Consider the following 21,547-nt stretch of genomic DNA (forward strand, 5'->3'; position numbering starts at 1 on the left):
ATCTCCACTTTCTGCGTCTGACCTGGGCATCCATTTGTTCTTGGTTTGTTCTTGTCCAAAGGTCAGCATTTGGCACTTTGTCAAACCAAATTGTTGGCATTAGCACCCTAAAATATGGTATCCATTCTCCTCAGTAAAACATACAAACTCAACACAAGTCTGATATTTCTAGCTATAAATGCAATTTTCAACATCTTAACCAACCCGACTTAATACCGTTTTGAGGAGAAGGGTCACAAATGCTGAACGCTGAACAGTGTTGCCAGGTACCTTTACAAAAAATTCCGCCAACTTTATGCCAGAAATTTGCCAAATCCGCCAACTTTATCCTACTTCACCTGCGCCATTTGCCAAAAATTAATCCGCCATTTTATTTAAATCCCTTATAATCAACAATAGTGTGTTGTCTCAGAATATAAATTATGTTACTAAGCACTTCTCGCCTATATACAACTAACTGTATAACTAACTTGATAAAGGCCAAGGGCCGAAACGTCGTTTGTTTTGTGTTGTTCATTCATGAGTCAGATTTCTCCCTTTATCTTTATCTCCAACTAACTGTATACACGGCTATTTCTTTTAAAAGACATGACGATTCGGGGTTGATATCCCCCAAATTGGATTCCACAGTCTGGTGTCACGTCGCCCAGCAATGGCGGCCATCGTGGTTCTAAACAAAAAAAATGTTACTTTTTACTCTTCATGCTGGCTAGAATATTTCATATGTCTTGTGATCAGAATTTGTAAAAGTCAAAACAAAATCAGATTTATAATTGTTTTTTTTTTCCCTCTGGATACGCTTTTAAGCTCGTGGGAGAAATATTTCATAAGGGCATCCGATAGTTTAGAGCCAGTTACTAAGTTACCGTGCGTCATTATGATGGAAGTGACGTCATGACTGTTGAAGCGTATTCACATCATGCGTTGAATCCATTTCAGCCTCAATATTCGTTAAAAGTCAGTTTAAGGGGGGGGGGAATAAATAGACTTGATTGCTATACATGTACTTTTTTAAAGGGTATACAAATACTCAAAAGTCCGCCCAAAAAAATCCGCCATCCGCCAGTCCATTTTCCCCCGCCACGCGATGATAAAAATCCGCCAATTTGGCGGAAAATCCGCAAACCTGGCAACACTGAACACTGAACACCAGCTCAGCTACACATCCGGGTTGTAAGTCACAATGATTGACCCTAACCCTAACCCTAACCCTAACCCACAGACCAGAGTGAGGCCCAGTCTCTCTCTGGTCTGTGGGTCAAAGTTTGTGACATTCAACCCGGATGTGTAGCTGAGCTGGTGTTCAGTGTTCGGTGTTCAGTGTTCATTGTTTAAGCATTTATTAAAGAAATGAAAATGGAGAAGGCAAGGTGTGTTTTCCTGGTGTTGTTCCTGTTTATCGGTGTACCTACACCGTTAAACTCTCTCCCAATGATGGATGCTCTGTGTAGTCCTGGGTGTGATTTAGTGAGACATTACAAAGATTCGTCTGTGAGTAGAAAATAGAAAAATCAAATTGTCTGTCCTTTATTTTTATACCATTTATCAATGACGACATATGACATGTCCCTGTAACTTTTGTCTTAGCAATGTTGGTGGGAGGCCTTCCGAAAGCTCTTACATCCCCAGTATTCGTCTTGTTCTAGTAGGGGGGTTGCGAGGGGGGAAACTTTTTTTTTTAGTGTTCCAGTAGGGGGTTTGGGAGGGGGGTTGATTTTTTTTAAGTCCCCCCCCCCTCCTAAACCCCCTACTAGAACTTTATAAAAAAACAAGAATACTGGGGATGTAGGAGCTTTCGGAAGGCCTTCCATGTTGGTTAACAACAAAGACCCGAGTGACGTCAATTTCGTTATAAATATAGTGCTATTGAGTAAATGTGTTTGGTACCTGCTTCAGTCTCCTTATTAGTAAATGAGCTATTGATGCTATGCGTTTAGGTAAAATACTCTTAACTTTCACCAACCGAATACAACGTCAAGCGCATACTATCTATATTTATGTTTTCGTCCAACCTCGTCATGGATCACATGTTTTGTTGCTGTCCAACGATTGGATATTTCTCAATAAATGAAAACACGCTGCTTTGTCTTTGAAAGTTGGAAACATACACACGAGTCATGCTGAGCAAAATGACCAATTGTGATGTTAAATATTTCTCGAAACTTTTCACTAGTGGGTCATTTTGAGCACACTCTGCAATGTGACCAATGACCTCAAGAATATGGGAGGGTAATATAAATCTTCCCCATTGATCCGAATTATTCATTTTAATTGTCTTTTTTTTTTCCGTTTAAGAAAAATGCGTAGCAAGATTATATCAACGATAATACATATTATTTCAATATTCTAAACTTTTACCTCCGAATAGGAGCGATCTATATTCATGTTTCCGTCCAACCGAGTCATCAATCACGTGATTTGTTGCTGTCCAAATATTGGACATTTCTGACCAAATGTAAACACACTGCTTTGTTTATGAAAGTTGTAAACATACCCAGGTGTCAAGCTGAACAATGACCAACCGTAATGTTAGATATTTAAAAAGTTGTGAACACTTTTCACTAAGTGGGTCACTTTGAGCATACTCTGCAATGTGACCAATGACCTCAAGCATATGGGAGGGTAATATAAATCTTCCCCATTGATCAGAATTATTCATTTTTAATTATCCTTTTTTTCCGTTTAAGAAAAATGTGTAGCAAGATTATATCAACAATAATACATATTATTTCAATATTCTAAACTTAAACTTCCGAATTCGGATATTGATGGTACATGATAAAGCATAATATATATATATATATATATATATATATATATATATATGTATTAATACCGGATAGGGAGACTTTTGGTACCCCTATTAGTTCATTTTACAGTACTTTACCAATAGGGAGACCAAAATCCGGTCCCCCTATTGATTTGACCTCTAGCACATTCACTTTTCTATTTTTAGTTTAAGGTTGTCAACCCAACCGTCAAGGATATATAATTGTAAATCATAGTATTGAAGTTATTTGTTAAACACCACAGTAAGAAGAGTTATGCCTAAATTTTCACGTTGGTCAATAAGGTGACCGCCTGAAAAAAGTACAATAGGGGTACCAGTGTTTTCATCGATATATTTCAATAGTGAGGCAATATATCTTTCCGAAATTTTCTCTAAAATTCTAGAGCATTATATGGATTTTTATAGTAATGAAAACCTAATATAAAATTGTGTGAAAGTTGATGAACTGAGGAATGAACAAGATATACGAATTATAATCTATTTTTAGAAACAGATTTATCGAATCTTGGTCCGGATTCTTATCTTGGTGACAAGAGACAAGCAAACATAGTAACTCTTTTTTTCGTGAAACGTATGTTTAGTCAATTTCGCGCATAAAGAGGCACTCGGCACTCACTCACTCTGCAAGTCGGTAGTAGGTGGTTATCAGTTATCAGCTCGGCCTTTAGTTCTTAGTCAAACGCTTCATCAAACCCATTATTGAGTAGCATGTTGATGCCTGATGCCAGTTGAAGCCATCTCGACGTCGTGAAATGGAGCATCTTCTGTCATAGCAGTAGAATCGTCAGATGCCGCATTTAAATCCTCCATTCCAGGCGTTGCTGTTGCCATATCGATCTTCGAAATGATTTGGTCTAGACGTCAAGTTGACTCGTTCTATGTCTGAAGAGATTTTAAAGTGCAATACCTAACATTATAACTTGATCTACAAAAGAGTCTTTTTAAATGAACCGCTGTGTTTCTATATTTTTCAAGAACCAAGGATATCTGATAACCACTGACTACTGACTTACAAAGAGAGTGGCCGACGGACGTCCTCTCTATAGCCGCAAGTATTTTTTCGTCACTTGCTGAGTTCCAAACTAGACGTCTATGGCATCGTGGGGTAAATTGATGCTGGAGGCATCATTGAAGAGACACCGAGATAATTATAATGGTAAGTTATTGGCCATTCTTATTACATCACAGTTGATTTAAGATTTTCAATAGGGTAGACATCACACACCGATTGATGATTGTCACTTGTCAGTCAGTCATTTGGAAGTGGAGTCAGATAATTCGGGAACTTCTGTAGACTGTAGATTCACACTAGTGAGTAAGATCTGTCGTTTACTACTAATACTACTACTACTACCACTACTACTTTTAGTTTTAGCGCTATCCAACTCAACACTTCTCGTGTTTATTTTATTTTGGCAAAACTAGAATGGATTTTTGAAAAGAATATAAAATAATTTAAACTTAAACCTGTCTTTGCATCTTGCTTTATGCATACAGTATGCCATATCACAGCCATCACAAAATCATAGTTTAATGTTGAGAATATGCTATTTCTTTTGTAACTTCAGATCAGAGAGATTTGAGCTTTAAAAATCCTGAAAAATGTCTTGCTGTCAATCCAGACAACCCTTTTGATGTGATCTATGATGTTAATGGTAAGAATGTAATTTGATGAGGAAATGAATAACATTGAGGTACACATAGTTTGCTTTTTTTTTTTTTTTTTTGAGTCATGATGTGTAATACTATTACAGTCCACTCCGGATAATTGCAACTCATTTAATCGCAACTTTCGGTTAATCACAATATTTCCTAAGCAATGGAAATAATTCTATATAAAAGTCACTGGTTAATTGCAACAAACTTCGGTTTTTTAAAAAGTGGTAAATTCAAGAAATCAAACAGTATATCATGATTAAATTTCATCATGGATGAAATCGTGACAGGTTGAAGAATCGAGAGTGAGCAGGATTTAATGCTACAGTAGTGTGTCACCACTCTGTTAGAGTCGAAAGAGGGCGGGGCTCTGCAGTATGGGTTTGTGACGTCATCGTGGCCATTAAATAGAAGAGGGGTGGGGCTGGTCATAATCTTGACAACAGGTTATAAATGACAGTTATAAAGAGAGACTGAGCGATATCCTTTGTTTTAGGATTAACAACTGTGCATTGTGACCAATGAGTTTGGTGAGAGCTTATTGTCTCTCATTAAGGCTAATCTCTTTAACTCTGACAAATGTTGAATTGTTGAGAAAAAAGATTGAAACTTCTTCCAATCTGAATAAGATATCGGCTTGCTTCATAGCTGCTTTTGGTTGACAAATCTACACGGGGCTGCCATATGGTTTTTGTTTCAATCAAATTGCTCTATATGTGGTTGACTAAGAATATTATTTACTGGTTTGAGTTGACAATAAATGTGTAAAATGTTGAAATAGTGGACAGGAAACTGAATTTCGGTTAATCCCAACATTTTCGATGATCCCAAGGTATTGCGATTATCCTAAGTGGACTGTACCTGAATCTTGAACGAAAAACTATCATATGGATATGATTATAGACAGATTGGTTTCTGGAATTATATTTCCGTCCTCCCTTGCCAACTCTGACGTTCTTGAAATTTAAAAGAAAATAGCCAGAAGGTTTCGGACTTAATTTTCTTTTTTTTCCAAAGGACAATAGTCATAAGGTAAATAATTTTTAAAAAATCCTTTTACAGCATAAGATGGCATGATTTTTTGTTTAAGAGTTTAGAGAAAAACTTGCACATGATAGTCTTCAGCTTTTTTTTGTTGTTTTTATTTTCTATATAGACTCCAACTCAGAGCCTGAAAGTGATGCAGAACAAAGTTCCATATCACATGATTCATTTGTGGTAAGTATGTACATTAAAATAAAATCATAACATTTGTATAGCGTTTATCCACAGTTGGCACCATGCTCAAAATGCTTCACATCACCATATTTTGTGGTGGACAAAACACATTTGCCACAAAAGATGAGACCTGCAGTCTGTTAGGCGCAATACAATATTTCAGGACAAGGACAACACTGTTTTACACCAGTGAGATCTCCTAGTTTTTTGTTGTTAAAAATTTTTCTTTGCAGTGGACTTCGCCAACAATAACACTATTTTAAACCTTCCTCGTTATATTTTGAAGTGATATTCATTGATGAGCCATTCACATTTGAAGTCGTTTGTTTTTTATTTGACAAAATGTGAAAATGATGCGTTTCCAGGAAAAATTAAAATAGCTTCTGTTGGGATTATACTTTTGATCTCGCATTTTGTCCAAATTCTCTTGCATCGTAATGTTTATCAACTTTTTTTGTTAACTATATTGCAGTTGCAAGGTTAGGAAGTTCATATTGTTGCAATGACAACCGTTTATATGTCCAGAATCGTAGTGATATAAAAAATTGTTTTGTAGTTGTTGGTCCTGGTGTAGGATTTAAAGAGTTGGTTAAAAACGGTTTACTGAAACCCTGGTTGGTGTATCTATATTTATCCAAGCACAGTTGAACATATTAAATACTTAGACAATATGTCTGCCTTTCTCAACTCTTTTTTATTATACTTGCATTATTAACCAGCTAATTGTTTAGTTGGATTATTAAACAATGGCTCTTCATGTTTATTGTCAACATGAATAAATTGATTGATCTGTCATCTTTTCCACAAAATATACAGGGTCCCGATTTTGTTGCTGACTCCGAGTCTGATTCCTCTACGTACTCTGTGAGGTACCCAATGCTGAGTACATCATTGTCTCTGGAACCTAGTGCTCATTCCCCAACTCAGTCAGAGCCTCATCCACAACTATCACAGACTGAACCTCGTTGCCAGTCTGGGACCCAGGTTCAACCCGAATGCTATACACTTGCAAACCAACGTGTTACGTGCAATGGTGAGTCATTTTTTTGTCATTCTTCTCCTTTGATATTTGTGGGATCAATTTTAATTTACCCATTCCTTTTAAAAGAAAACTTCCACCCCCTCCATGGTGCTGCATTTGTGTTATTGCATTTTTTTCTGTTTTGGCAGTGCTGCGTCGCAAAATACGCTACCATTTACATAACAAGCACAAATCCAAATTTGATAGGGTGGACATCTTAGAATCTGAAACCCCAATGTGTGAGTGATATCAGTGAAACCAGCCATAAAAATGTTCATGTTTATTTTATTGGGGGTTTTTTTGTCTGTAATAGACTTAAATTGCTTGTATTGTAAGTGTTAAAATGGTTTTTTTGTTACAACCCATCTATATATTAAAACTGTTTCTTTGTATTTCTATGATGCTTAAGGGGGTACGCGCTGGTCGAGAGGACGGTTTTACTATGAATTCCACTAAAATTATCGAAAATGAGATTAGGGCACTTTCAGGTAATTCAACCTTTCTTTAACACACTGAAAACATTCAAAAGGCTAAATTTTTACAAAAAAGTGCTTTAAATAATTTTTTTGTGACGCAACTATCGTCTAAACGCAAAGTTTTTCCGTCATTTTCGTCAGAATCAACGTTCGATAGTCCTTAGTAACCCGCACTGAACCCCGGCTTATTTGGTATTAGCAGAAATGTCAGGGAAAGGGCATTTCCGTTCTTTCACATTCTTTCGCGTATGTGTCACAGGTCGGCGGGGAAATCGAGAAATTCCAAGCCTATTTTCCTTTCTTTGATTGGCTGAAGAGACGTCTAGGAGTTATTTTTAGTAATTACCGTCATGGAAAATTTTAGCTCACATTCCAAGACCAATCGTAACCCGTTTTCAGTCACGTGACATAACAACGGGTACATTTCCGGAGCATTCGACTACGTTTACTTACGCTTCGATTCGAACTGATTTTTGGTCGTTTCATGACAAACTTCACTCCATTTACTTATTTGCAAAGTTTTATCATCATTTTCCAAAGAACCAAAAATTGGTAGATAATCATTTCGACGCCTGGATACCGCTTTAGCCAGTAAGTATGTCTATTTATTTATTACTAGTGAAATCAGATTGACCGGTTACAGTCTCAAAGTGTGCATTCCATTCTAAAATGTAAACATTGACGATAGTAAAAGAGAATGCTGCTCGTAAATAATTCTAAAGGCTAATTTTTGTTTTTATTTTATTTTTAATACGATTATTAAGAACCATACTGTTTTCTTTGATTTACATTAGACTAGTGAAGATCATTGAGCTTAAATAAGGAGATAACTAAACGCCGATCTATAGTAGATCTTAGACAGACAGATAGACGTCGAAAGCTAACTTAGACTTGGATTACCATTGACGTCAGTGAGTTAGAACTTAGAGATTATCTAGATTGTGCTTATTTTTTTTTATAACCATCATTCTACAAGAGTCTGTGTGTGTGTGTGTGTGGGGGGGGGGGGGGGTGCTCTCAATGCTCTGAGGTATGGTTCTCGTCTCTTGACCTAAAGGCGTTTCTTTCTTTCTGATCTATAGTTTCTGCCTTTTCACCTTTCAGTGTAGGGCCACTTTAAAGTGAAATTACTCTAGACCAAGGCATTAGCCAAGCAGGTGGTCAGCCCACTGTGACTTTTAGTTACCTTATTGTGGTAGGAATTCATTTTGCCCAGAAAGCGGCCTTTCTGCCTGCTCTTTTAATTTCTTTAATGTTTTTTTTACTTTGATCCAAAGCAATACCAGATCTGTGCTTAACTATGATTGGTAGCCAGAATTCTTATGTGTGGGTATCTTTTGTGCTTTTAAGGCAAAACTTTGGGCTGATTCCAACACTGCTTAGCAGTAGGGGGTGCAATAAAAATGTTATAATAAAATTGTTTTTTTAAAACCCCTTTATTCATCCCATAGTGGAAATTATTCTCCAGGTCTATTCCAAGGGTAGATTGGAATAACCAAGGCGTCAACCGCAGTGCTGCGCTGCAAATTGAGCTAGGGCGAGATGGCTTGCTCAAGTCCACACAGCACAGAGGCTGGTGATCGAACTCGGTACCTTTCCAGTACGAAGCAAAGACCGTAACGCTGAGCTAAGCTAACCCCCGATTTATTTATTTTATATATATATATATATATATATATATATATATATATATATATAATATATATATATATATATATATATATATATATATATATATATATATATATATATATATATATATATATATATATATATTTTTTTTTTTTTTTTTTTAAATTATTTATTATGGTATATTTATATTTATTTATTTTCACAGATTGTCATGCCTAGAGCCAAGGTTTCCACCTTCAATGCTTCCATTAGCAGCATGAAAAGGAAGTCACGGAAAGATGTTTTGAAGAAGGCAAGGGATGCGAAGAAGCAGAAATTTTTTAATGAACCAGAGCCAGCATCCACATCTTCTGTGACATCTTCGCCCCACGCAGCGACTTCACCTTTATTTCCATCATCTTTTTCTTCGCCGCAACCAACAGCTTCAGCTTCTGCTTCTTCATCATCAGCTCGTAAGTTGGATTTCTTTGCCTCTACGTCTGAGCCTTCATCTTCGTCTTCATTGGAATGTTCGACCATCGTGCAGCTGATTGTATTCCAGGATCTTGTTGATTGTCTTCTCTGCCCTTTTTGTTTCCAGTCTACGTTGGAGGTTTCACGTGATTCTTCTGTTGGTCTTGCCATTCTTCTACATTTGTCTTGTAAATCATGTTCAAAAGTTATATCGTCCTTTTATACATCTCGTAAAAAAGATAAATATTTTGAAGTTAATCGTCGTGGAGTCGCTTCATCCTTGGCTAATGGAAGTGGACAGGCTGGCTTAGCCTCATTTTGCGGCATGATGGATATGCCTGTACTACATCATAAGACCTTTCTTCGCCACCAGAAGGCCATCCACCGCCAGTTCGCCAGCTATTCGTCTCGTCTCCGTTCTGAAGCTGTTGATGTTGTTCGTCGAGCGTATCCTGAGCAGGCAGGGCAACCAATTGTTGATGTTGATGTTTCGTATGATGGTAGTTGGCACACGAGGGGACATAAATCAATGTTAGGGATAGGATGTGTGATAGAGAACAGAACAGGACTTGTAGTGGACCATGAGGTTCTTTCTAAGTATTGCCATAAGTGTGTGTGTGACAGTAGGAGACAAGCTGAAGGGGGATAGTGATAGGTATGCAGAATTCTTGAGTGGCCATAAGGAGGAGTGTGATAGGAACCATGAAGGATCATCAGGTAGTATGGAACAGGTAGCGGCTGTGAATATGTGGAGTAGATCTGTAGAGCGGAATGGACTTAGATATAGAACAATGATTAGTGACGGGGACAGCAACACCATCAAGCAGCTAAACAATTCGGGACCGTATGAGGGGATGACAATTGAGAAGAGGGAGTGTGTAAATCATGTAGCGAAGAGACTAGGAACAGCATTGCGGAAGACTGTGGACAACAAGAAGAAGGTAAAGGTAACGTTAGGAGGGAATGGAAAAGGAAAATTGACAAAGGCAAAGATCGCCAGACTTCAGAAATATTACACGCGGGCCATTAGATCAAACAGTACTGTGGACGACATGCGACGCGCAATTTGGGCTTCTTTTTATCACTGCACCTCAACCAATAAACAGCCACGCCATGAGTACTGCCCAGAAGGAATTGATTCTTGGTGCTTCTACATGAAAGCCAAGGCTAATGGTCTGCCAGCACCTGACCACGACAGACATATGACCACATTTATTCTACCGACTGTAGCAGAACACATCCATGACGTTTATGTTAGATTGACTGATGATGATTTGTTGGGGAGATGTTTATTTGGAATGACTCAGAATGTAAATGAAAGCATCCATGCTTTGATTTGGTCTAGGTGTCCAAAACATGTGTTTGTAGGGAGACAGCGTTTGGAAATTTCATGTGGGATTGGAGTAGGAGAATTCAACAAGGGAGCAAAGGCATCGCAGGATTTCATTTCGGCAATAGGACTTAGTGTGGGACGACATTTTGTGGAGCATGGGACTAAAAGGGACAATGTTAGGATAAAGAATGCAGACAGAGCAGGTGAATTTGTCTTTAAAAGGAAAAGGGAGATGAGGAGGTTAGCACAGACAAGGGAGGAAGAACGTTTACATCAACTGGAAGGCGGTGAGCAGTATGCTGCAGGCGGCTTCTGATTGCGGAGTCCCAGACGACACGTGACATTGGATGGATTACCTCAAACGGATAAGTACCATTTTTATAAATTCATAACTAATTGTATCTTTTTTCCACAGGAGAATGATTCTTGGGTTTAAAACAACACAGTTTAGGGGGTTCATGACACTATATTTTGTATAATCTACGAGAAGGTTCGTTTTTTCCCATTTTCTCAAAATGTCATTTTCTTAGGGGGTGGGATAGCAGGGAACAAGATTTCTCAAAAACTGTCTATTCAATTTCTTTTTCCTTTCACACACTTGTGTGTTTATAGTGTGGCTACATTATGTCAGAGGCTTTTGGCAATATAAGCATTATATTTTTAGATATGGGGGTCCAAAGAGGGTAAAAACTGCGAAAAAGGAAAAATTTTCACAGTTTTACGGATTGAAGACTTCCGGATGCTATAAAATCTTTACTAGGATAAGAATAGAAAAATCCCTCTGACATAATGTAGAGCAGTATTAAAGACACCTACATAGCAAGTTTCAGTGAAATTGAATAGACACTTTTTGAGAAAAGTTGTTCCCAAAATCTGAAGTTTTCGGGGCGGGGTACCCCTAAAATGCCACCTCATACACACCGATAGTGGAAATTATTCCAAAAAGTCTTTAGAAATATGCTTGGACACACATAATACTGCAGAAAAAGCATTGAAAAGATCATTTTTGATAAAACTTAATAAAATTGTCCTTATTGTGACAGTACCCCCTTAAGGCTTTTTTTCACAGACCAGCTGGAAACTTAACGAGAATCAGAGTAGATAACATTTTTATTAATCTTGCAACCTAAACAGTATATGATGATTGGGAGCATTTAAAGAAAAGCACATTTTCTTTTTAATTTGTCGGTACTAAAATTATACTTTGATAATGTCTGCTGTGCTACAAACCCTTTTGACTTCCAGGTTCAATATTTTTCTTTATTCTAAAATTCTTGGGTGTCCTTTCAATGACAACTGAGATCATTAAAATTCAGCTCACAACATGATGTGTGTAGATTTGATGAAAACATATGTTCGAGTTGAGAAGCAGTGTTCACGAACTTGCTGATCGTTTTTACTAGCATTTATTTTCCTAACTTACCTGTGTCAATTAACAAAGGCAAGACTCAAATATTTTCTATCTGAACAGTGTGTTTGTTATTGAAATATTTCCGGCATATACATGTCATATTTCATTCCCACAAAATATAAATCAGGATTAAGTTGTCTGGGCATCAGCATCGTTCAGGCAGTTGGGGGGAAGTCTTTAAGGAATTAATGAAGCCGATGCTCAACCGGTCTGGAGGACGTTTGATTGATGTCGGCTGTTTGTTCTGCCAGCCGGTGATGTTTTCTCACTCCCTCAATGACAAAGAAAGTCATTGTTATGACTATGAACTATAGTCTATTATTACTTTTGTTACTATATTAATTGTTACTTATTGCCGCTACTGTTATTATTATTATTATTATTATTATATTATTATTATTATTATGATATTGCCTTCATTGCATTCTATTACTATTATTGATATAATTAATTTCTGATTGTTGTAAATAATTTATGTGAATTGAATTTTGTCGATTGGCCAAGGGCCTACAATAAACTTAAATGAAATGTTAGTCTTTGGATAGGACTTGGGTCTATTCTTGATTGCTTTTCCGCCTGGGTCGAGTGAAGCATTTGGAGTAAATTTTGTTGCTCAACGTAAAAAACATGACGCTTACCATTCCGCTGATACTGATCCCTCCAAGGGGTGGTTGGGGAAAAACCTAAAATTCTTTTGACATTCTGTCTGATTTTTCGCTGAAACAACAAAGGACAATCTATGTATTCAGATGAGACTTCAATGTGTTACTATTCCGATTTATGTTCATATTTTGATTATAATGAAGAGGGAACCCTGAACCCAGTGAAGTGGGTGGATTGATCTATTTATTTCTATTTCAAAACAAAAATATGGCGTCTTTTCACTGGATTTGTTATGTGGCAGAGGTCTCCACAAATCTAACATACCTCTTCCAAAGGAATAGATGGTAGAAAAGTATATAACAAGAAGGAATTATGACAGTTACTTGTCCAGGCCTTAAATATTTGGAATGCTATTCCTCTCTATCGCTGTCATGTAGCTGATGTGCATACGATCTGTCTATTGATTTATTTTCATAGTTCATAGCATGATGTGCTTTATTTTCTTCTTTTTTTTTCCAGAGAAATACAAAAAGCCAAGGAGACCCTGTCCATACTGTGGACAGTTGCAAACAAAACTCTCAAGGCATTTGATGAGGAAACACAAAGATGAGACAGAAGTTACAGAGGCCATGAAACAGCCTGTAAAGGAAAGGGATAGAACAATGGAGAATCTCAAGAAAAAGGGCATTTTTTATTCAAACACTAGAAACAATTCAATAGTTATGCGTGAGAGAGCACAAGGGTCACATGAAGTTGTTATGTGTGCTGGCTGTAAGGGGTTTTACTCTGGACGAAGGGTTTATGAACACAAAAAGAAATGTAGTACTGAGCATGCTCTGTGTACTGGGGTTGTAAAATTTTATCCCGTGGCTCCCAATGCAAGTAAAGAAATAAAGGAGAATATTCTTGACAAATTTCGGAATGATGAAGTGGGAAATTTGTGTCGATCAGACAAAGCTATAGTATTGTTAGGAACAAAATTGTGGAGTAAAAGTTCAAAGAAGGAGAGAAAAGTTATAATGAGTGATTTACGCATCTTAGGAAATTTGATTTTAAAAACTAGGAAGAGAACAAATCAACCTTCTTTCTCTGGAGAGGACGTGGTGAAGCGTTGTAACTTTAATGAAATATCGCAAACCATTTCTGAAATGACTTTGAAAGAGGATGGGACATTGAAAGCAGGCTTGAAGCTTTCAATTGGATTTATATTGAAAAAGTTAATTAATTTCTTAAAAGGGGAATATATAATGCAAAACAAAATGGAAGAATCCGCAGAGATAGATTTGTTCAAAGCTGTCCTGGATTATAATTGGGATAGTATTTTTTTTACAGCCAGAGTTCAATGTGAAGCAAAGAGAACAAATTTGAGAAAACCCAAAGAGATGCCATTAGAGAATGATATAAAGAAGCTACGGCAATTTATTACTGAAGAGATGGTCCGTATTTGTGAGGATGATTATCAATTATTTGATTCACATATGTTTGTTAGGCTTCGCAATGTCATCGTAGCTAGGCTTACAATGTTTAATGCGAGGAGAGGCGGAGAACCCGCAAGGATGTTGTTAAAAGACTGGAATGATGCAGATTCAGGTGTATGGGTTGATCCCCAGCTTGTACAACATGTCACTGATCCTCTGGAAAAAGCGTTACTTGAGAAGTATAAGCTGGCCTATCAGTCTGGAAAGGGAAGCAAGATGTTGGTCCCTGTGTTGATACCCAATGACACAATTCAGCCTTTAAGGAAACTTGCACAGGAGCGTAAAGCTGTTGATATTTCAGACAACCCATTTCTTTTTCCAAATACAGGAATATCCAAAGATCATGTAAGTGGTTACATTGCCATCAAATATGTCACTTCCTTAGTAAAGGATTTAGAGAAACCCCAGTTGTTAATAGCTGATAAATTCAGGCACCGAGCTTCGACATTATTTGCCTTACTTGATGTCCCACAACACGAGAGAGATGTCTTCTATCGACATATGGGACACAGTGAATCAATCAATCAAAACATTTATCAGTGTCCACTTGCAATACGAGAAATAACAGAAGTTGGTCATTTTTTGGGTCAAATTGATAACTCAGCATCGGTCACTGGGGAAGGAAATTGTAACATTGAAACAAATGACTTTGTAGTGAATAGAGACTCAAATGCAAATTTTGGAACATCCATAGTAACAGCTGCAAATCAAGAAGAAATATTTGATGGTGAAGCAGGAGTGCCAAATCAGCTTACGTGTTCTTCAAAACAAACTGAACCCAAGAGGAATTCAAGCAAAAATCGGAGATACATGTCATGGTCAGATGAGGATACAGATAGAGTCAAGTCATATTTTAAAAACTTTGTCGAAGATGTTTCAGCACATGGTTCAAGGGGATCATTACCTAGAAAGTCTGAAATTATTCTGTTCTTAAAACACCACAGGGTATTTTCACAAAAAGGAATCCCTGAAGGTACACTAATTAGTTTGGTGAAGACAAAGATTTTTAATGAAAGAAATAAATATAGAAGGGAAAGAGCGTTTCAATCGGTGTAATGACAATCATGAATTTGATTTGTATTACATTCATTGTATTGTATAGTGTTATTGACATATTTTGGGGGTTTACAAAAACGTTTTATCTTTATATAGTACAATCTGTTCATCATTGCAATATCCTTTTTTATATTATATGAACATTCATTTGCTCAGCTTGAGAGACAAATGCTTTGTAGAACCATAGCTGTCAACCGTTCTGTTAAAAACGGATTTGTTCCGTATTTGACTTCCTGAGTCAGTAAGTGCTTATTTTTAGTTCAAAATCCGTATTTTGTAATTTTTGACTAATTTGTGGTAAAAAAGCCATGTGAGCCTAATGAATTATTATTATTGATCCATTATTATTACTATTACTACTACTACTATTGTTGTTATTATTATTATCATTATTATTGGTGTCCAGTGAGAGCATAATCTCCATTTGTGTAGCTCTTTAATTTGAATTATGCCTCTATCATAAATGATTTTCAACAATTAAAAAAGTTCCATTCGTTTATATGACGCCTGTATTTTACTCAAACCTTTCATAATGTATTGGAGATTTGCATAGGATATGGATGTTAGCCTCGATATACTTTGAATATTCTAAGACAGTATTGATACTTTCACTATTTGTTACAAATATTATTTTAATTAAGAATAAAATTAAATCCACCTTTTTGATTGGAAGGTATTCAATAAGAAAATCAATTGCTTATATTGATTAAAGATGACAATGATTATTTCCCTTTATTAATTTATGAAATATATAAATTTAATCCCTTTAAAAACATCTTCATCTGATTTTAATTTTTTTTTTTTCAAGCAAGCTTTTGTAACGGTTTAGGTTCAAGAAAAATAAGTATACTCCATTTTTAGGTGTGTTTATCTTGTCAAAGTAAAGAAGTAGGAATTCTCTAATATTTAGAGGTGCATTTTACTATAACTACTATTATAGTATACTACTTACAGACCATTATGTTGCATGAAAGAAAACATATATGCAATCGTCTACTTTTTATCTGAACTCACCTAATTTTTACCCCAAAACGCCCTCTCAAGTGATGTACCAGGTTGGTAGTTATGCATTTCTAACCATCTTAAGTTATTTCATTTATTTTACAATTGTGCTTCTTGTGTATTGGTCCTTATCAAAGTTGAGGCAGTTGAATTCTTTCTTTATATTGTCCGTTCTGAATTTTGATCTCATTGTGGAAAGCTCCCATAGCGGGCAGGGAGGTACACACTGTGTCTTCTATCCCCTTATATCTGTTTTCCAACATGCTTTCAGTCTTTGTCTTGGAATGAGATTACTTGTTTTTTTCCTGGCCCTCGCCGGAGTCCTAGCTGGGAGGGAAGCAGTCAAATGCATATTTATTGTTTTGGGAGATGATATTTTTTTCCTTGTAAATCATCTCTCTGTTATGTATTATTACTATATTTGTTATTTTTTAATGTATAATGTAAGCATTTGAGTGTGTTCCTCTTTGTTGGATTTTGTTCTTGTGTCCGGATAAGACTTATAGGTGATCTCAAACTAAGTACATTGGTGATACGCTCTTGGAATCTACATCTGATCCCTATTTGTTCCCAGTTCCCCTATGTCTTACTTTCTCTTGGATGCTTCAACTGTAATTCTAGAACTTTTTACTATCCAATTTTCTTCCTTTTTACTGGCGCTGATATAACCTAAATGTGTTGCAAGCGCCGTAAAACCCTTAAAAACAAAACAACAATCATTGTGGAAAGTGTCATTTTAACGATTCAAATGTGCTGGTACTAAACCCGATAATTGAGCAACATTTGGACTAGCCTCTGTCATCTCAAACTTGTTAGTGTTAGTAATAGTAATTAAAAAGGCTGACTTTTATATGTTGCGATTCGATGAAGGGGGGGGGGGGGGGGGGGGGGGCTTCGGCACACATCGTCCCTCATCCCGGGCCAAATGAGCGTTCCTTATTTTATTTTTGAAAAGTTGGCAGCTATGTAGAACTATCTGAAAGAATCAGATATGGCAGAATAAAAAGTCTTTCTACTAACCCTAACTTAATTGGCCAATGTAGCTTTATGTTCAGCATTTTCTAGATACCTAATGTAAAATTTCACTATTCTTTTTATGATAATTTTAAGAGTTGCAATCTTTAGAGGCGACTGTCAAGAAATGACACCTCTGTGCATTTAATTTCATTCTTTCTTTATCCCCTCATCCTTAATCAGAATAATAATAATTAATAATGAAAAAAAAATGCAGCAACGACAGCTTAGAACGGCATAAAGTGCTTAAGAATTATTTTTTTTTGCATTAAACTTTATTCAAACGATTTTCAACACTTTTGCTTCACAGTTTATGCTTTTTAACAAATGCAATTAAGCAACTTACCAGCAACAACATATTGGTTTGTTATCATTTGAGGGTTTTATCAGTAAAACTGTTTCTATCCTTTTATGTTGCACTGTACACATAGCAAACTTCATGCTTTTATTTGGTGACCAAAGACTTATGTGATACAGTGGATGAATGTTTGTGATGGCTTTTGGAACTGAAATAAACCTGCAATATGATTTGTAGACTTCTATCGTTATGTATCATTTTTCGGTCAAATGTAAATGTAATTTTACACGAGCTTGATGTATCATAAAACCCACAATGAGCTCAACGTGCAGCTGGTAGTACATTTATATGGACACGAACAGAACAACGTTGTTACAATTCAGTAACGTACTCCAATTAACACAAGTGAGACTGTAAATGAGACTTTTACAATGACTCTGCATCGCCACAAATATAGATTCGAACCCTGGCAACTCGGGCGTCAGACGAACTGTCTACCACGAAACCAAAGCAAGCATTGTGCAAGTTAAAGTGAATGAGATGTTGATTGAAGCCGTTCATTGTGTCCATCAGATCTGCTGTCCTATCCATCCAACTCCATTCACTGGGTGGGGTTCCCGACTTCCCATAATGGGCAGGGACGTACTCGTTGCGTCTTCTATCCCCCTATGTCTGTTTTCCAACTTGTTTTCTGTCTTTGTCTCGGGATGGGATTACTTGGTTTTGTCCAGGACCTGGCTGGGAGGGAAACAGTCAAATGTATAGTTCGAGTTTTGGGAGATTATATTTTTCCCTTGTAAATCATCTGTCTGTTATGCTCTTTATTGTTTTGTTTACATATTATTTATGCTTTGTAAACATTTGAGTGTATCCCTCTTTGTTGGGACCTGTGCTTGTGTCTGAATGAGACGTTTAGGTGATCTCAAACTAAGTACTTTGATAGTGGGCTCTTGGAATCTACTGTTTCCTATTTGAAACAAATCCCCTTTGCCTTACTTTTTCTTGGGTGCTCTAATTGTAGTTCCAGAACTTTTTACTATCCCATTTTCTTCCTTTTTACTGGCGCTGATATGACCTTAATGTGTTGCAAGCGCCGTAAAACCCTTAAAAACAAAACAAACCAAGTCCATTCAGTGGTATACAACAACAACAAATAAACTCCTCTGCCTGGTCCCTTCTATCTCTGATCTTAACCTGGGTCGTCAGGTTTCTAAAGGGGTCGGGGACTGCAAAAACAATGGCGCACGGAGCAACTGGGAATATTTTTTGCCGTGTTTGAGTCCCAGGTTATTTCCCTGAGCGCCCTTCTGAGGGATGGACCTTCCCAGGAGTTAGTAAATGCGTTGCTCGGCCACTTCACTCTACGCACACTGGGACTGGGATAAGCTTCGACACTATGGCCATGAAGCTCTTAATCTTAAGGACTTACTTTATTTTAGACAATTTGGTGGTAGCTCACTTGAAAATGCACTCTTAGGTATACACATATATAAACATATACTGGGCTCCCTAAAAGGGTTTTTTAATGTGGTCTCCCTAAAAACATGTTTTTACCAAATGTCTCCTTAAAGCTACAGAAACACTTAGTAAAACATTAGGGGACCGAGTAATTTTCTATATACCATTGTGATCATCAAGCATCAGAATTGTGTTCATAAATCATTGTAGGGAATCAAACTATACTCATTTGAACAAAGATTGAACAGTTTAATCAATTTGAACAAGACATATGCTTGGTCCTCCAATTGGTGCATTTCACAGTGGTCACCTTAATAGTGGATTGATACTTATATATATATATATATATATATATATATATATATATATATATATATATATATATATATATATATATAATATATATATATATATTTATATATATATATATATATATATATATATATATATATATATATATATATATATTTATATATATATATATATATATATATATATATATATATATATATATATATATATATATATATTCACCAGTTCTGCTGACCAAAACAGTTGAAACTGACACGTGGTATAATATGTAACCTTGAACTCGAGACTAAAATTATAATACCGTGAAAGGGAAACTTATGGGCTCGTTCCGTACATGGATTTTCAATGTCAGGTCGGTAAACACAGCATTGACTATTGATGGTATGTGTTTAAAGTAAAATACGCGCCATTTCGGCCCACCATGTCATTCGTACAAATACACATTTTAAAAAGGAAATTAAATTGATTTTTTAAAGTATGTGTAAATTTAACAGTTTTTATTTTGTTAGAGAGAATTTAGCGAAAAGTAATAGCCCAACTTGAGACAGAAGCTGCGAAGAAAGACCAAAGCCATATTCAATTGGGCGAGACATACTATTAAAATGAATAATATACATGAGTGAGAGTATGTGTACCAACATGACACGGTCTAACATATATAGCTACACATCGTCTGCTATTAAAACCTCTCTGTATTTCAGTCTCAGCTTTCACGTCTATAATCTATAGTCTATTAGTATTAGAGGGAGATTCGTAAAAGTCAATAACCAATCTAGCGGTTTTAAATTATATCGAAGATCTGAACTTTATTCAGTGTTATCGACCTCGATTCAGTGTTATCGACACAAAAAGAGAAAGGCTTAAATAAAACTAAATATTATAAGACTGTTTCCAATCTGTGTACATTCAACCCAACCGACCCAACCCAATTTGCGAGGTCGTCGTGGCCAGAGGTTTCTGTTGTTGACAAGGCCCTTTATTATTGTCTGGCAAAGCACAGCAGGTGGGCATTTGACAAAAGAGAATATAATCGACATGTTGTTACCTCTAGTGTTATTTTGCATTTATGCTTAAAAGGGGACGTTCCCTATGGCTTGCTCTGAGAACTTAATGAAGTGCCTTTTCTTTTTCTTCTTTTTCTTACGTATTTTTGCTTAACAGGAGCCGTTCCCCATGGCTAGCTCTCCTGGGAACATAAGTTAAATGCCGAATGGGGCGATGTATGCTGTAAAAGAATCGTTGTTTTTTTGTTTTTTGTTTTGTTTTGTTTTGTTTTTGTTTTTTGTTTGATTTATGCTTATCCAAGAACATTGGTAAACTGGATGGAAACATGAAAGTAAGCCTATACGTCTAAGCATATCAAGAATTTATTTTTCGGAAAATCGGGAAACCTTTTCAACTAGGGATGTCTGCTTGAACACAAGCAGTTCCCAATAGCATGTGTGACCCCGCGTCTCAAAACGGTATTATGTCGGGATGGACCAGCTGCTAAAAAGTCAAATTATAGTTAAACTGGTCAAAAATATGACACATTGGTATTTAGCACAGTAAAATATGATATTCCTCCTCTATAAAGCATATAAACCCAACTTAAGCATGAGATTTCTGGCTACAAATTCCATTTTCAGCATCTGAATCATCCAAGCAAGACGCCATTTCAAAAGATCGAATCCAAAATATTTTGTAAAGATACATTAACAAGGAACGGGGGGGGAAATCGGGGGGGGGGGGGTGGACCTCACTTGTGCGGCTATGTGGTCTTGTGGTATGACACTAACCTTCGAATCAAAAGGTCCAAGGTTCGAGTCCCACTTTGAGCGGCGGCGCATAGTTGAGTCCTTGAAAAAGGTTCTTTATTCACATTTCTCACCATATTCAGGTGTAAAATGAGTACCTGGCTTTAAACAGTGTTATCTCTGTTGGAATAACTTGTAACATCGCCTAACAGGCGTCTCCTCTCGTGATACATGTTAAATGGTGATATGGCTATGAATCTGTTGAAAAAGCGCTTTGAGCACGTTTAGTTGATATTGCACTACATTAAATGCTCTACACGTTACTTTTTTACCACGGTTTAAGGGGCGGTTTGGGTCTTTTCTAAAACAGTAATTACCTATATTGGTCGGTTTTAATCATTCTGTATCGTCATTATAGGTTAAAAAACATTTATGGTGAAAAATTTTAATTATCTGTGTTGATACCCATTTTGCGACCTAATTTGGGGGTCTGACATAAAAAAATATAACAATCTCGTGGCAAACGTTCCACAAAAACTAATGAAGGAATGACCTCCATATTCTTCCCTCTTGTCAACATTGTACCATAGTGTGTCACC

The 21,547-nt window shown here is 36.5% G+C and overlaps 1 protein-coding gene, 1 long non-coding RNA gene and 1 pseudogene across 3 annotated transcripts in view; all 3 read left to right on the forward strand.

Moving 5' to 3' along the window:
* The first annotated feature begins 1,270 nt into the window (after positions 1 to 1,270).
* LOC144981173 (uncharacterized) overlaps positions 1,271 to 21,547 on the forward strand; it is a 23,892-nt gene continuing 3,615 nt past the window's right edge. The window contains exon 1 of the long non-coding RNA XR_013647041.1: positions 1,271 to 1,491. This is a non-coding gene — a long non-coding RNA (uncharacterized LOC144981173). The remainder of the gene's footprint in view (positions 1,492 to 21,547) is intronic.
* Positions 3,395 to 17,678, forward strand: LOC144981171 (uncharacterized). The gene is made up of 5 exons (XM_078929325.1): positions 3,395 to 3,947; positions 4,360 to 4,446; positions 5,604 to 5,665; positions 6,482 to 6,698; positions 13,114 to 17,678. Exons 1-5 carry the CDS (start codon positions 3,884 to 3,886, stop codon positions 15,126 to 15,128), a joined length of 2,445 nt encoding a protein of 814 aa, XP_078785451.1. The 5' UTR covers positions 3,395 to 3,883; the 3' UTR covers positions 15,129 to 17,678.
* Positions 7,630 to 11,628, forward strand: LOC144981172 (uncharacterized; annotated as a pseudogene). The gene is made up of 2 exons (XR_013647040.1): positions 7,630 to 7,753; positions 9,000 to 11,628. The product of XR_013647040.1 is annotated as an uncharacterized LOC144981172 (transcript).

The sequence above is a fragment of the Berghia stephanieae genome, chromosome 10, assembly GCF_034508935.2.
Source record: "Berghia stephanieae isolate SIO BIC M18660-M18661 chromosome 10, UCSD_Bste_1.3, whole genome shotgun sequence".
Classification (NCBI taxonomy): Eukaryota; Metazoa; Mollusca; class Gastropoda; order Nudibranchia; family Aeolidiidae; genus Berghia; species Berghia stephanieae.

Excerpts from the sequence above, each read along its gene's own strand:
- LOC144981171 (XM_078929325.1), top strand. The coding sequence starts at position 3,884 with ATGGCATCGTGGGGTAAATTGATGCTGGAGGCATCATTGAAGAGACAC. Across the intron at positions 5,666-6,481 it reads TATCACATGATTCATTTGTG|GGTCCCGATTTTGTTGCTGA; the intron begins GTAAGTATGTAC and ends CAAAATATACAG. Across the intron at positions 6,699-13,113 it reads CCAACGTGTTACGTGCAATG|AGAAATACAAAAAGCCAAGG; the intron begins GTGAGTCATTTT and ends TTTTTTTTCCAG.